General features: G+C 45.0%; 3 protein-coding genes across 5 annotated transcripts; 2 read left to right on the forward strand and 1 right to left on the reverse strand.

Moving 5' to 3' along the window:
- Positions 1-1,823: 1,823 nt before the first annotated feature.
- Positions 1,824-3,128, reverse strand: mettl18 (methyltransferase 18, RPL3 N3-histidine; the record flags this gene model as incomplete). The annotated part of the gene is made up of 2 exons (XM_079729014.1): positions 2,975-3,128; positions 1,824-2,798 (listed from the first exon to the last, which is right to left on the reverse strand). The coding sequence occupies exons 1-2, from the start codon at positions 3,077-3,079 to the stop codon at positions 1,824-1,826; spliced, it is 1,080 nt and encodes a 359-aa protein (XP_079585140.1). The 5' UTR covers positions 3,080-3,128.
- A 142-nt stretch (positions 3,129-3,270) lies between these two features.
- On the forward strand, positions 3,271-7,214 carry zdhhc16a (zDHHC palmitoyltransferase 16a). Of its 3 annotated transcripts, none has more exons than XM_079730888.1 (11): positions 3,294-3,403; positions 3,958-4,213; positions 4,394-4,588; positions 4,717-4,805; positions 4,913-4,941; positions 5,159-5,292; positions 5,619-5,702; positions 5,925-6,010; positions 6,103-6,226; positions 6,434-6,504; positions 6,607-7,214. In XM_079730888.1, exons 2-11 carry the CDS (start codon positions 3,980-3,982, stop codon positions 6,707-6,709), a joined length of 1,149 nt encoding a protein of 382 aa, XP_079587014.1. In that variant the 5' UTR covers positions 3,294-3,403; positions 3,958-3,979; the 3' UTR covers positions 6,710-7,214. The 3 variants fall into 3 exon arrangements, with proteins under 3 accessions (XP_079587016.1, XP_079587014.1, XP_079587015.1); XM_079730889.1 differs by having other exon boundaries at positions 3,321-3,409; positions 3,979-4,213; XM_079730890.1 differs by lacking the exon at positions 5,619-5,702 and having other exon boundaries at positions 3,271-3,403; positions 3,979-4,213.
- A 901-nt stretch (positions 7,215-8,115) lies between these two features.
- On the forward strand, positions 8,116-14,578 carry ubtd1a (ubiquitin domain containing 1a). The gene is made up of 5 exons (XM_079730894.1): positions 8,116-8,311; positions 8,730-8,816; positions 12,214-12,441; positions 13,249-13,434; positions 14,131-14,578. The coding sequence occupies exons 1-5, from the start codon at positions 8,260-8,262 to the stop codon at positions 14,343-14,345; spliced, it is 768 nt and encodes a 255-aa protein (XP_079587020.1). The 5' UTR covers positions 8,116-8,259; the 3' UTR covers positions 14,346-14,578.
- The last annotated feature ends 994 nt before the right edge of the window (positions 14,579-15,572 follow it).

The raw sequence follows: 15,572 nt of genomic DNA on the forward strand, positions 1-15,572 counted from the left end.
AGTGGGAGTAAGCAGCACACCCCCTCACCAGTGAATCAGCGCACAATAGTTTCTGAGGAAAACCATCTGACTGGCCCTGCCCACTGTTCCCATAAAGAGTCATGGGGGTGGTGGAGGGGTCGGGGGCTGGGTCTACGGCAGGAACCAGGAATTCCCCCACCGGCCAAAGACAGCTGCTGAGAGGGTTGAGGGCAATGAAGTGGACGCAATGCCTCGCGACAAACACAATGATACAAACTGCCTTTATTCGGTAGCTGTGCGTTATGGCATATTTATATATCAGCGTAATGGAAAAGTATGTTCTAACGCTAGACACAGCACGTACACACACACAGACAGGCATGATGCACACCCACACACACACACACCCAGATCCATTCACGCACAGAGCATGGGTGTGAATAAATACATGTAAGTGCATGTTGGTATTGGGGATAGCGATAAGGGCTCTAAATTGAATAAACGTTATCTCTAGTATATCCTGTTGCTTTTACTTATAAGGACATAGTTGGGGACATTCAACTGTCTAAAAGTGTGAAAAATGTGGAAAAGTGTATGGATGATAACTTATTCGGATGTAAAGATTGATCCTTATAATAAAGGGGCTCTTTGTCTTCTTTATCTATACACTACATGCGTGACGGTGTATAGGCTGTGGTCGAAAATAACCAATTCTACAGTCACGCCCGACCAAAGGAGGACAGGGGAAACTTTCCTAGCAAGGTTTCAAGCTATTATTCAGACCATTTCATTGTTTGGTAAGCCCTGTGTAAATGAAGCCATTTCCTCATCGCGTTATCTGCCCGGGAGCTTAGGTATGAGGTATAACCTGTCTCTACTGGAAGAAGACGCAGTAAAGTTCCTCAGTAAATCCACGCTTAATTAATGTATGCCAGGATGGTTGCCCCCTTTATATAAAAATACCATTTGCTTTGTAGTGTTTGATAAATAATTATAATATGATTATACAATGCGTGTCTTGTGTCTTGGGAAAAAACAATGAAGAAACGTCTCGTCAGAAATCATTAGAATGGATGCAAAAACGTACAACAGTCTTTATGGTTGAAAGAGGTTTAAACAACAGTTATCAACTCAAAAATAACTAATAAGCTTGAAGAGGTGACCCTTGGTGTCAGAGCTGTTTCACCCGCCCTATGGAAACCCCCCATAGAACACTTAAGAATCCCAGAGAGGAGGTACAGAGGCCGTATAGAGACCTGCTGTTAGTGTGATGCGACTCCAGAATCCACTTAGAAAAAACAAAAAACTTCTATCCTTGGGCTGATGGGATAAGTTGCAATTGACATTTTGTGCCGGACTTCAGAAACAAACCAGGCTTTCATGCTGGTGTTTGAACACTGGGGAAATCACTTGCAAAGGTCACTGAGCCCATTTCCTTTCTCTCTTCCCCATGCATCTGAAGACCTGCAACGGCCTCTTTCAACTGCACTTTAGCTGGTGGCAGTACACACACACACACGCAAGTGAGAAGTATAGCGACAGAGCAATTGAGATTGGGATGAAACAGCATTTTTATTTTATAGAACATTTCGGGCAGTATAGGACAACTGTGTTATTAAGATATAATATATATATAGGCTATATATAAATTCCAGAAAAAAAATGCATTTATTGTTTATTTATACATTTTTTTTCTGGTAATGTAAGTGGGCCTGGCGTGTAATTTCCGAATCTTTGACAATTTTTTGTAATCTCTTACAAATCCGCTGAACTCCAACTTCCCCATATTGTCATCCACTTGAGGAAGCAGCGTAAAAAGGAAAAAGCCCACTGGGTTGTATAAGATCCTACAGAAAACTAATTCAAGTACTTTTGCCTGTTTTGAAACGCAGGCCGACCACATGTCTCTTCAGCCCTTCCTCGACATCCCATAAGTGATGCAAGGAGAAAATGCCCTGTCCCTCCACAAACTGCTCAAACAGATGCAGTCCACCTCCCACCCCAAAGTAGTGGGCTTTGGTGGCCAGGTATACCACTCCGTCTGGGGCAAGCAGTTTCTGGAGCGTCTCGTGCAGTGATGGGTAGTACGCTGTGTTGTAGATAGTCTCGGAGGTGAATATAATGTCATACTTTGGCGGCGGCTCAGCCTTTACAACCAAAGCAAGGAAGGTGGTCCAGTCACCGGAGTAGAAACGACACCTGGCCAGAAGCACAGAGCGCTGAGGTGGTTCAGTGAGGCTCTTCTTCGCTGGTGGAGCACCATCCTTTAGGTCCTCGCCCTGGTTCTCGTCACCTTTCCCCTTTTCAGAATCGTTTTTCCTCTTCCCATCTCCATCACTGTCACTACCACCTTCTTCCTCCCCAGGCCCGGTCTCTTGGCAGTTCAGCAGTACATTCGGCAGCGTGAGCTGTTTTATAACGGTGCTGTTGTAGTCCTGAAAGTGGATCTTGCTGGCACCTCTTTTCAGAGCCAGTATCCCTAGCAGCCCAGCCCCACAGCCCAAATCCAGAACGCTCTTTTCTCCAAACGTCTCCCCGTCGCTGTCAAGCCACTCCAGGAGGTCGTAAGTGCACTCCCACACCTTCAGGCCACCCTCGTACACGCCGGAGATGAGGTCGGACCTCTGGTCTTCGGTGCGAGAGAGAATCTTCTCCTCATCCTCTCTCTCCGAGGCAGTCTTCTCCAAAACGGTCTCGTTCAGGAAGAGGAGAGGAGGAAGAGTACCTACAGTAACGGTCTCGGTGACAGCATCGGCCAGCAGCGATTCGGGGTCAGGCGGTGGGCAGTGCTCTGCAGCTTCCTTTATGTTCTCTGCTGCTGTTGATTCATCCGTTGTCTGGTAAACAATAACAACAATAACGATGATTAGGGAACATGTGTCTGGGTGTCATTCGTTGTTATGCCTCTTCCATCGTTACGCAGAGGACTTATGTGACAGGTGGGCATCAAAATAATGTCCTAGACGAAATACGATAATGTATATAACTTAACTGAGCTAACTTAGTGACTTACATGTTTGGCTGCAATGTCAGCTTTGTCTTGCTCAACGTTACTTTCTCCCACGTCTTCTGGTGATACCGATTGTGCATGCACATCAAAGTTGAAACTAAAAGACATTTTACACCAACAAAAAACACGTATAAAGCGTATTTATAAGCTATATGGACACGACAGTATGGTCGGAGCCATGCACATGTGGGATACCGGGAGATATCAAAGAACTCCAATGTCCACAATACCATTCGTGAAAACCTATTCCGGACTCAATTTCCCGTCATGCATTTGGCATGCGCTTTACACTACAGCAGACAGACAGAATTTAGGGGTTTGTCAAAAGCGGGCTAATTCATATCATCTACACACATATGTGGCGCTAATCGTGTTTTTTCTTCGTTCGTATGCCTTCGACGGTTGCTTCGGATTTTTCAGATTTCCAGAAACGTAAGTGTTCCCTGACAGAAAGCGAACATGTGATGTACAGACGAGTGGCAGTGCCCCGATTTATTTAATCCAGCGGGTAAACAAGATGCTGGAACAATGACGATTTGTGTGACATCGGTCGTGGTTGCACGCTTGCAAATATTTTGTATAAATACATATATTATGTTTCCAACATTATACATTTGCTCTTATAATGACATCCATTTTGACGGTTTGAATATATTGCCACTGACTCAACTGTCCTTTGGTGGATCCCATGGACTGCGCTCAGCCAAAGGTGAACAGAACTCCACCCCGGTGTAAATGCCGATTGGAATGCAGAAAAACTAGCCCTCTTGATTTTAGTTTCAAAAGAGTAAAAGTCTACTGTTTGCTTGTATCACTGATGACCCATCAAGACTAAACTCTCTAATCCATATACGCTTTGTTTATTGACATTATTGAATTTTCAAACTAAGAAAACAACACTTTTTTAACACGCACACCTTATACTTGAGGACTTAACAAGTGTCACTGTTGCAAACCCTCCCTTTCTTGTTATTTTTCTTCTTTAGTTGTGTGTTTTCTGTTGCCAGGATGAGGTGGTGCCACAGCCCCTTCCTCCACCTGCTCTGTTGCTTGCGCTTGCGGGTGTGCTCCAGGAAATGCCGGTTCAGGCCGCCCGTGCTTCTGCGGGAGCTGTGGGCCTACGTGAAGCTGGTGCTTCAGTCTCTCCAATACAACTCCCTCACTAACTCCGATGTGGTCTTTGACTCGGTATTCGAACCCGTCTTCTGGACAGTCGACCGCGTTACCCGATGGTTTGGGATGGTACGTGTGTGTTTGTATATGTTTATGGTTTCCAGTAAAGGGCTGTTTGCATGCATAGAGTATGTGTAAATATATGTCTCACTGACTTCTTCAAACAAGGCGCCTCACTTATCTAATTGTAGTGTGTGTGTGTGTGTGTGTGTGTGTGTGTGTGTGTGTGTGTGCGCGCGTGCGTGTCAGGTGTTTGTGTGTCTGGTGGTGGTCTTGACCAGCTCCATATTGGTGATCTGCTACATGATCCTGCTGCCCATGGTCTTTGCCACCTACCATCCAGCGTGGATCACGTGGCACCTCTGCTACGGACACTGGAACCTGGTCATGATCGTCTTCCACTACTACAAAGCCACCAAGACTGCCCCGGGATATCCTCCGATAGTAAGAAGTTTCAACCCTGTTTTAAAAAGACGTACCATGGGCCTGTCGGTCAGGACTGTTCCAGGGCCAAGCTGGTGTTAACAGATTGCTTTTTTTCCGTTTCGAATTCCGGGTGTTTCCGTTCGCAGGTGAAAAATGACATTCCATTTGTGTCTGTCTGTAAGAAGTGCATCATTCCTAAACCAGCCAGGACACACCACTGTGGCATTTGTAACAGGTGACTCAATGGGATATTCTTCTTTATTTCACTTTGCTTGACAATATAGTACCCATGGTAAACCTTTTCTCATTGTAATAATTTGATATTGTGTTATTGCTTTTCAGGTGCATTCTGAAAATGGACCATCATTGTCGTATCCTTTTTGTGCAACTCAACTGTTGCAGCAAGGCATTAACACAGCCATGGTTAATGGTTTCATTCCCACTGCAGCCCCCCCATTCTAAGAATGCATGCACTCATGCTATTGTAACAACCTTTGGATAAAAGAGGCCATCGAAAATGGCGTGTACCGGTATTCCCTCAAATATATTTTGTGGCCCAAAAGAGTTTCCCCTAACTCCCGTTTCCAGCCTGGTTGAATAATTGTGTGGGCCACTTTAACCAGCGTTACTTCTTCTGCTTCTGCCTGGCCCTGTCCATGGGCTGCATGTACTGCAGCATCAGTGGCAGGAACCTCTTCCTCGACGCCTACAATGCTCTAGAGGTGAGGCCGCTTGACTAGCAACAGTATCTTGTGCCGGATAGCCTAGTGGGTGTGGTAGGATTCTTCTGGGTATGAACCCCAATTTCCAAATTCTCCCTGGATGCGCATCCAAAGCCTACCTGCACCTCAATGAAATGTGTCTGCAGATATATTCACTGTAAAATGATTTGGATAGACGCATTGTAACTAAATAATAGCTTTGGTTCTGGGGGCTTTAGCTGGCTTATTTGAGTGGGGGTTCTGCCGTCTTTGTGGTTCTTTTTATTTCTCTATCGCCCTCTGACTCCCGCCTCTGGGGTGCTTGTGTCTTGGTTGCTGTGCTTCAGCGCTTTAAGCATATGGATGGGGAAAGGCCAGGGGTGCCCGTGACTGGGATGGGACTTCTCATAGGGATTCTACCTTCTGGGCAGGTACACAAGACACACACTCACACACACTCACACACACACTCACACTCACACTCACACTCACACACTCTCACACTCACACACACACACTCACTCACACTCTCACACACTCACACACTCACACACTCACGCTCTCACACTCTCACACTCTCACACTCACTCACACTCTCACACTCTCACACTCTTGGGTCTAAGCCATTATTAATGTTCTTTTCTTCATCCAAGACCAACTACCAAACCTCCTCACCCCCCTACACCTTCAGGGACCGGATGGTCCATAAGAGCATCATCTACATGTGGGTCCTTACCAGGTAATATTAACTGCAATGCCGCCTTTAGCCAGTAGGAACGCTTAATGTTGGGCTGAACAGACAGTAACACCGGTTGTGATTGGTTATCTCAGCACAGTGGGCGTGGCCCTGGGAGGCCTGACCATCTGGCATGCGGTCCTCATATCCAGGGGAGAGACCAGTATCGAGAGACACATCAACTTCAAGGAAACCAAGCGGCTAGCCAAGCGGGGAAAGGTGACGTCATGCCGCCGGTGTGGGAGAAGAACAGACATTAAACACACTGCCAGCCGCTTGCCAAGGGAATCATTAGACTAGAATGCAAGAACTGTTATTTGTTCTTTCTTATTATCGTCCTGTTCTTCAGCTGTGTCACCCAAATTTCCTGTCTGGCATTAATGAGGTGTATCTTATCTTATGTTATCTTCTGTTTCCTTCTGCCAGGTGTATAAAAACCCTTTTAATTATGGAAAGTTTAACAACTGGAAGGTATTTCTGGGCGTCGAGAAGAGAAGGTAATTTATTTTCTGCTCCTACATCTCTGTCCTACATCCTATACTGGTGAGTGCACTGGTTTGTCTCCTGGTTTGATGGCTCCTTCTGGTTTTGCCCACCAGCCACTGGTTGACCAGGGTCCTCCTGCCCTCTGGACACTCCCCTTCGGGCGACGGCCTGACCTGGGACCTCCTCCCCTTCAAGAGGGACACCATTCCCGTGTGACCGTCGCTCCACACGGTATCGCTCCCGGACGTCGCGTTGAGCCGCAAGGCGCGCTGTGGAAAACAGGGAGAGCGTTTGGCTGACTCCCCAACGGCACGCTGCTCCGAGGCGCACGTCATTGGGGGATGACTGAGGAGGGGTTTGAGTGGGGATACTTTTTGTCTGAAGAGAGAACCTCAGTCACTGACGGTGCGTTGATGAAATCACAGATTCTTGTCTGCTGACTCACATATCATTAGACTGAACACAGACAGAAGCCACGATTTGTGATTTTTTTTTTTCAAGTTAATATCTCGAGAGCTTTATATGAGAGGACAGTATCTACGCCAAAGGAGGAGCCAAATGGACTCTTCCATGTCTCTGTACATTGACATTGTGACCCTTCAAAAAACATTCCCTTTCCCCATCCACATCATAACTTTATCATTTTGTTTTTTGTACTCCCAACACGTACCAAAACACATATCGGTATTTTTTTGTATTAAACCAAAGTATGTGCATAAATTATTTTTTCAAGCAGTGGACGTTGTCTATTTTAAGTTACTACAAAGCAAGACTATGTATTTGGTCTCTTTTTTTTCTGCTTGAAGCATCAAAACTCAGTACTGCTCTGCAATTATGTCATGGTAGACTGTGGATGAGGATTAACTGGTATTTATTTGGTTATCTGCAAAAGATAATCTCCAGATTACTGCAAATAAAACCTAAACTGAAAGAATAAGCAGATAGACAGGAAATATCATCCAAAAAGCATTGAATAATAAGATTCCGTCTTTAACTTAAAGGTAGATATTATATATATATATATATATCAATTATATATAAATTATAATATGCTTTTAAAACTAAATTGACGCGTCAACCTCCAGTCGTCCAGCAGAGGGCAGTAACTGGCATTTCAGGCGCGTGCAAGCGGCCCAGCATCTTCGAACTAATAAGTAAATGACCGGGATGGAAGTAAAAGGTTATGACTATCTCTTTAATTTATTTTTCTACATTTAAACTTTCTAAAATTCAATAGCGGGTATTGATGATGACTATTGGAAAGACCAAACGTCAAAAGCTATTTAAAGGCTATTTACCAATCATAGAAAGAAATCACGAGATTTGCCAACCGAAATACGAGTAACATGGCATGCCATGCATAATAAAGCGTTGACATTTCCAATATTAGTTAGAATGTAGGCCAACGCTCACGACTTTAGGGCAACATTCCACCACCATCATGTTAGCGCACTGTGAATTGGTTTAGATTTGCGCATGCGTACCCAGAGGTAGTTGGGGATTTAATTTCAGTTCTGTAGAGACCTACAGACGAAATCATCGAATGAGCGTACGATAACCTCTTACAATCCTAATGTAAGGAGTTGGTAAGGGATAAAAGACTGCGAGTTGTGCATGTTGTTGCACGTTTGGTCAACGTTGGTTCTATTAAACGGAGCGTCCCAGTAGAGACTGTAGCCAACCATTGGGCGTCAGAGGATTGGCTGCAGCTCTCTTCACGCTGGTCCTCCGCCGCGCAGGACACTTTATAATTGAAGCGAGTTCGGATGTGGCAAGCAAACTGCACAAGAATGCATAACATAGCAGACTGGATCTCAGGTAAGATAAAAGAGATTGTAATCGTTTAGTTTCGGTGAATGTATTTCACGGAAGTTATAATTTATTTGTCCGATTTGATTTGGTTTCATTAAATAGAAATGTATTTTGTAAACCGCTATGCAATGCAAATAAGAGTATTGCAGTGAGCTGTAGTCTGTAACAAAATCAAAAGGGACCCGAACGAGAAGATCATCCCATGTCGGATGGATTTACACGTGACGTAAACATAGCATCCCGACCCGAACGACAAGTGCTGAGCTGTCACAATTATCACTCACTGGGCACTTTAACGACAGGGTTGATTTGCCATTATTAAAATGCTTTCACCTCTCATTAAATGATCATGTCAGCGTTTGCATGTACAAGCAATGATTAAATGGATTTCAGGACTTTCTCTCTCTGGGATGTGGGGGTTTAGGCACCGTCATGGGGGGCTGTGTCGGGAGAAACCAGATGGATGGACACGGCACCACGGGAAGCGCGACCCGCAACAAAAAGAGTGGCGGTAAGACACACCTCGGCCCCTTGTGTGTGAAGGACACCGCCAGCCTGTGTTCAACCCGCTGCTCCAAGAACACATTTGATTGGATTAGATTAGATTAGATGAGGTTCAACTATCATTGTGCTGTGCTGCAAATACTGACAGAAAATCAATAAAGTAAAGCAAATTAAGTCAAATAGCAATCATGAGGTATATTTTTACGCTATAAACAGTATGTTTGTGATCTAGCCCCGAAGCGTTACGATGCATAGTTTCATTGAAGGCAGTGTCTCTGCGGCTGTCATTAACTCTGGTTGCCTGCAGGTGTAAAAAGTTTCAGGCGTTCTGGATTAGCAGCCGTACCTGTAATTAGGAGGCACCCAGACCCAAGCTTTATTTAAAGCTCTCGTTATCCCTTTGACCCCATGGACAGAGACCATGGTCATGGGTTTGGGGGATGCAATGTTTAAAAGGATTTGTGTTGATACAGAATCTGTGGCATATCCTTGCAATTAAAAGTAAACTGTGTTTAAGTATGTGTTGGATGTGTCAAAAGTGTCCTGTTTAGTCTCTTTCTGAATATACTGGTACACACAAATATATTTAGGCTATTTGACCAATTCTCTTTCTCCAATAACTGAATATGGAGTGGTCCATTTTCATACAAAGCTGCTTTCATCTTCCAAAATCCATTTTGCATTTCAAAGACAACTTCAACACATACAATTCATCCTTTCCCGTTCTGCCCCACCCTGCCATCAAAGGCAGTCCTCAAAGCTTTGAAACTGAGGATGGCTTGTGGGGGGCTCAGCTTCCAGCTGAATGTATTCATCCAGAAAAAGGTTTATTGTCTATTAATAGGGGTTCCATACTGCCTTGAGGGCATTTCTAGCACAGGACTTTAAATAGAGCAGGATTAGGATCTTGAGTAACTGCTCCATCTTCAGTACAGGGACACTCAAATTAGACTTGTGTCGTCTCTCGTCCCCACTGACCTGAAGTTGTTATATTTTTTTAGGAAGGCTTTCGGATGGTTCTTGTTATGAGAGGGGGTAAAAGAGGACACATCTTAATGAAGCAGGGAAGTACTACGAGGCAGACAACCTCCAGCTCAAGGTGCCGCACCTGGAGGATTTAGCAAGTTAGCCTGAGCTCTTGGTCTTAATCAGCCTCTTAGCGGTAAAGCTAACCTGTTCTTCTACAGTCAGAACAGTGTTGTTGGTCACCAGTGTTGTCGACAGTAGTGTAGTTCACTGGCCTGGAGCTTTGAGTGTTTTTTGCAGCTGTTTTGAATTGACATTACGTCTCAGCCATGGGAGTAACAAACTCCAGGGACTACCGGTACCACCAGGCCACAGACCGGTCCTTTAAGGGCATGAGGTCACTCAAATGTAAGTATTTTGCGTTCAGACGTGCCGTCTGTGCCCATCAGTTTTTTGATGGTACATAATTCAGATTCTTATTAGATAAAATGTAAAGCATGTTTGGATTTGATAGTCTTACAATTGTTTAAGATTGGATTTTACTGTATGCAGATAATTCGCATTTTCCTCCACCCTTTTTTGTTTTTCATATATGAAGAAAATGTCAATTGTTTCTTTCAGCCTTTGCCTCCTGATTCCACTTAACTTTACCTTTGATATCCAGTTAGTTATTAAGTGTTAGTTAAGTGATACTTGGATACCCATTGAGGTGATTCGTAGATAATTATTAGTTAGCTTTGCTCCTCATGTCCGGGAGTAAGGCAGCACTTCATACCATGTGCAGATTGACAGTATATCCTTCATTTTTATGTGATCTATGGATAAGAGTTGGGTATCCTTAATAGAAGATACATTTGTTGCTATCGGCATTCATACATCATATGAGGTCTACTGCCAAAATGTGGACTAAAATCCTGCTGTTCCTTTGATGTTGGATTTTTTAAAATCTACACAGGGCTCTCTTGCAAAATAGTTTATTATCTCATTGGGACTCCCTGTTTAAATAAAGGGAAAAGGGTTAGACTAAAAGTAATGTTATCACAATTCTGCAATGTGGTTGCAGATATTGAAAGTGGTACCATTTCCTGGAGGTAGACCTACTTATACCAGGGGCTTTATACCCTGATCCTGCGGTTGGCTTTGATGTATCCAGGATACCAATCATGGTTGTCATGATGATAACTATGGTGACGTCTCAACTTGAGAAGGCATGACATCTGAATGACTATATTTAGTCCTCCATTCAATGTTTCTCGAGCCGAAGGGAATTATTATTTTCCATCAGTGAGAGGTAACCAGTTTATTTTGAGATATCCAGCCATTTCTCCAGCTCTATGTAAGCTACCTGCGTGCTCTTCAACCACATTGACTAAGTGTGGCTCTCTGCCTCTCTGGGAGAGATTGATTCCTCCCACAACCGTGGGAGGATTACATATTCCTGATATGTTAGTCATCCGGAATGGCTAGTGGAACACATCACATGAATGCAACCCTGGAGCGAACACAACCCTTTAAACTGGACATGGAGTAGTCATCTAATCTAAGAAAATAACAATTTGCCATGTGAGAATAATTTGATTCTCTAAAATCCTTTGTTGTAACCTTTAACAGATTTTACCACAAATGTGCTTCAGTCTACCAAAACAAAGCTATTCCACATTCTGTGAGATTCATCTGGTAGTAGTTCTCCATCTGATGGGTAAGCCTTAGCACACAGATGCATGTCATCCCGGAGTGCTTTGTTCTCCCCCTTCACCTACTTCTCCAACCCGAGCTTATCTCCCCAACCCATGTCTCACGGGCGGCAGCGCAGCTCCATTCTGTTGTGTGGAACCTGATTATGGCCTATAATCCAGCAGCATGGGATTGTTGTGCAGCCAGTCACACCCAGGGGAGCTGGTCACTGGCTTAATCCACTGCTGCTGCACTATAAATAATGTCTTTATTGTGGATCAAAGTGACCTTACTGGGTGTGCTGTGCTGAGAGATTGCTCTCAAAGCATCTCTGGGTCTTATGAATGGCTGGGTCTTGATTCGCTTTATATTCTTACCTGGAGAATGAGATTGAACATGGCCAGGTTCCAGTGCTTCCTCTTTCCTTCTGTTATCCCCCTACACGGGTTTCATCACATGGAAAGGTGAAAAATAACATATTTACAGAATTACCTTTTAGATCCTACAAATCATAGTAATCCACGTAACTGTGTTTACCCTGGTTTAACCTAAATCTCTGAGCAGGACCACTGGAAACAATATGGACCAAACAAAATGTAAGGACATATCGCTGTGGGACCCTTCTGGCAAACAGGATATCATCATTATGTACTTACCATCACTCCCACAAGCGACGGACCGTGGTTGGTAATGGTCAGTTAACCCATGCCTGAATCGTGACGGCTCTCATGACCTTCTGAACCTTTCTGATCCCTCTCCTTCAGGCCGGAACGAGCCCCTCAGGAAGGAGGGGCCGCAGTGGAAGAGTGAGTTCCCCATGACGGAGGGCCAGCTGAGGAGCAAGAGGGACGAGTTCTGGGACACGGCGCCGGCGTTCGACGGCCGGAAGGAGATCTGGGACGCCCTCAGGGCAGCAGCGCTGGCCGTGGAGTGTAACGACCTGGGGCTGGCTCAGGCCATCGTGGACGGAGCCTGTATTACCCTGCCCCATGGTACACGCACGCACACGCATACACACGCACGCACGCACGCACACGCGCACACACGCGCACACACGCACGCACACATGCGCACACACACACACACACACACACACACACACACACACACACACACACACACATAAACACGCACACACACACACACACACACACACGCACACATAAACACACACACACGCACGCACGCACGCACACACACACACACACACACACACACACACACATGCACACGCACAGACTGTGGGCAAAAACCTGTGTATATTGGTTGTGTTGAGATTAATCTTGCCATAGTTACGCAACTGTAACCAGGCCATCCGTCTTGATGGCACACACACACACACACACACACACACACACACACACACACACACACACACACAGATAAATAAATAAATCTCAACCGGGATTTTCAAAATGTCAACTGACTGTTGGCAAAAACCTGTGCATATTGGTTGTGTTGAGATTAATCTTGCCATAGTTACGCAACTGTAACCAGGCCATCCGTCTCGATGGGATGGATTGGTACCGTAGGGACATGGCAGAGAGAGGATGGCTGGTTAAATCCGCCATCCTGACGGGATGTTTAAGTTCATTTTTTACTGTTGCCACCTTCCCGAGTCCAAAGTTAATAACTTCATATAAATATAAATAATATGAAAAAGCTCACTGACTGTCGGCATCATTTTGAGAAAGCGTAATTTTTGGGATGGTTTTTCTTGCACCATTCGCATCCATCTTGTGATTTTACAGTTAACCAATGTGCTGCGATGTCACCCTTCTCCTATTCCCCCCCGGCAGGTTCCCTCACAGAGAGCTACGATGAACTGGGCAACCGCTACCAGCTGCCCGCCTACACGCTCGCCCTCCCCGTCAACCTCCTGACAGAGACCACCGGCAGCAAAGACCTGTCCCCCGCCACAGAGAACCCTGCCCCTCCCCCCCCGCCCGAACAGGAGTTCCAGCTCCGTGTCCGGCTGTCCAGCGGTAGGAAGCACCCCCGTCATCTGGCTGGACCCGTGGCCCCTCTCCTTAAGACCATCAGTAGAACAGTAGAACACAGTAGAACACACGGGGCTCAGTAGAACACACTGGGCTCAGTAGAACACACTGGGCTCAGTAGAACACACGGGGCTCAGTAGAACACACGGGGCTCAGTAGAACACACTGGGCTCAGTAGAACACACTGGGCTCAGTAGAACACACGGGGCTCAGTAGAACACACTGGGCTCAGTAGAACACACGGGGCTCAGTAGAACACACTGGGCTCAGTGGAACACACTGGGCTCAGTAGAACACACTGGGCTCAGTAGAACACATGGGGCTCAGTAGAACACACTGGGCTCAGTAGAACACACGGGGCTCAGTAGAACACACGGGGCTCAGTAGAACACACGGGGCTCAGTAGAACACACTGCGCTCAGTAGAACACACGGGGCAGAGATATCCCTTCCTGTCTCTTGGAATGTGAAATATAATTTGGACACTCACACAACAACCAAGCATTGTAGAAAAATTAATACATATCCAAAAGATGAAAATCAACACCTTGAGATGTAAATATGTACTAATAAATTAACATTTTCTTGGCTTTGCTTTGATCTGTTTACAGCCTCACTTATGAGTATATATTGATAAAAGACTACCCTTCAGTCTGATGTCTGAGTGATAAACCTTCCCCAGGCAAGGACCTGCGCCTGACGGCCACCATGGCCGACTCCATCGGTGAGCTGAAGAAGAGGCTGCAGAAGCAGCACGAGATCGACGCGGCCCACCAGCGGTGGTTCTTCTCTGGGAAGCTGCTCACCGACAAGACCCGGCTACAGGACACCAAGATCCAGAAGGACTTTGTCGTCCAGGTGATCGTCAACCAACCGCCCGCGGCCACCACCGGCTAAAGGCTTAGTTATGGTTCCACATTGACGCAGCGCGAAGGAGTTAGAGGACCCCTTATGTCCTTGCGGACCCTCCTTGCGTCCACCGCACCGTGCGCCTCGTAAAAATGTTAACCTTGTGTCGAGGCGACGCAGCAGCGAGGGCTGTGATTGGTCCGCTCACTAAAACCTGACGCAGAACCAAAACAGGTTCACGACTGCGTCGAAGTGACTTTGTGGTCGTTGCGTTGCGTCAACGTGGAAACATAACTTAGCCTTACCTGAGGAGGGCTGTGTTGGGGGGGGGGGGTGATGGCAGAGAAGATGGCTGGAAGAAAAGAGGCAAGGCTGAGGATTATCATAAAGGTGCATTTATATTCCAGCAGTGGATGCAGCAAACTTTTGTGTACATTTTTGTATTCAAAGTAGTTTATCTTTCTTTTCTTTTTGTAATTCTCCTTTTTATATCTTTCCTTTTCTCCAAACTAAAATAGGTGTAAAAAAAAAAAGCACTGAACAATATTGTCGTCTAAGTGGTAGAATTGGGAGATTCTTATGCTTGTCATCTTTAACATAAGGCCTCTCCACTGCACTGAGCTGGCTTGAATCCACTATTTGTTTACACGTGGCCTCCTTTTTGCGCTGCGGTTCGGTCCCTGTGTTATCATTGACACAACATGGTGGGTGCCCTGTTTTCTTTAGGTTCATTTCTACATTCTGTATGTTGAATTGAGAAGTGTTTAGAATAAGCAATGAATTAAACACCATCTCAATTTGACATTTGACCATGTAAATATGTAAATTAGATTAAGAGTGAACATGCTGAATTTTACAATTGTATATTTCGATTTTTTTAAGTGAGGAATGTGGTGTACTTTCTCAAGTATGTTGCTCAATTTATTTTTTATTTATTTCACAATTGCTGCATTTAAAGATGTTATGCTCAACTTTGTATGTAGGCCTACCATGGGGTATATTATACCACGATGCTACTTGTGCAAAAACTGAATTGTGAATAAAACATGTAAATTTACCTAATTTATTTTTGTATTGTATTATTATTTTGAGCTGTAGATGTGCGGGGGTTGTTACATCAACTATAACTAGAAATGTATTTCCTGCAGAAAATGTGTCGAGTGCTGCTGTGCAAAGTGAGGTTGAAAATATATTTTAGCAAAGCCACATCGTTAAGACGTAAACTCAACCCTACTACTGAACCCCTGAAATCTCCAATAAATACGTTATAATGGA

Source organism: Pollachius pollachius (assembly GCF_949987615.1).
Source record: "Pollachius pollachius genome assembly, chromosome: 2".
NCBI lineage: Eukaryota > Metazoa > Chordata > Actinopteri > Gadiformes > Gadidae > Pollachius > Pollachius pollachius.

Coding starts and splice junctions, on each gene's coding strand:
- ubtd1a (XM_079730894.1), top strand. CDS start 8,260: ATGTGGCAAGCAAACTGCACAAGAATGCATAACATAGCAGACTGGATC. Junction 8,817..12,213: donor CCGCAACAAAAAGAGTGGCG/GTAAGACACACC, acceptor CCTCTCCTTCAG/GCCGGAACGAGCCCCTCAGG. Junction 12,442..13,248: donor CTGTATTACCCTGCCCCATG/GTACACGCACGC, acceptor CCCCCCCGGCAG/GTTCCCTCACAGAGAGCTAC.
- zdhhc16a (XM_079730888.1), top strand. CDS start 3,980: ATGAGGTGGTGCCACAGCCCCTTCCTCCACCTGCTCTGTTGCTTGCGC. Junction 5,293..5,618: donor ACGCCTACAATGCTCTAGAG/GTGAGGCCGCTT, acceptor GCTGTGCTTCAG/CGCTTTAAGCATATGGATGG. Junction 6,227..6,433: donor GGCTAGCCAAGCGGGGAAAG/GTGACGTCATGC, acceptor TCCTTCTGCCAG/GTGTATAAAAACCCTTTTAA.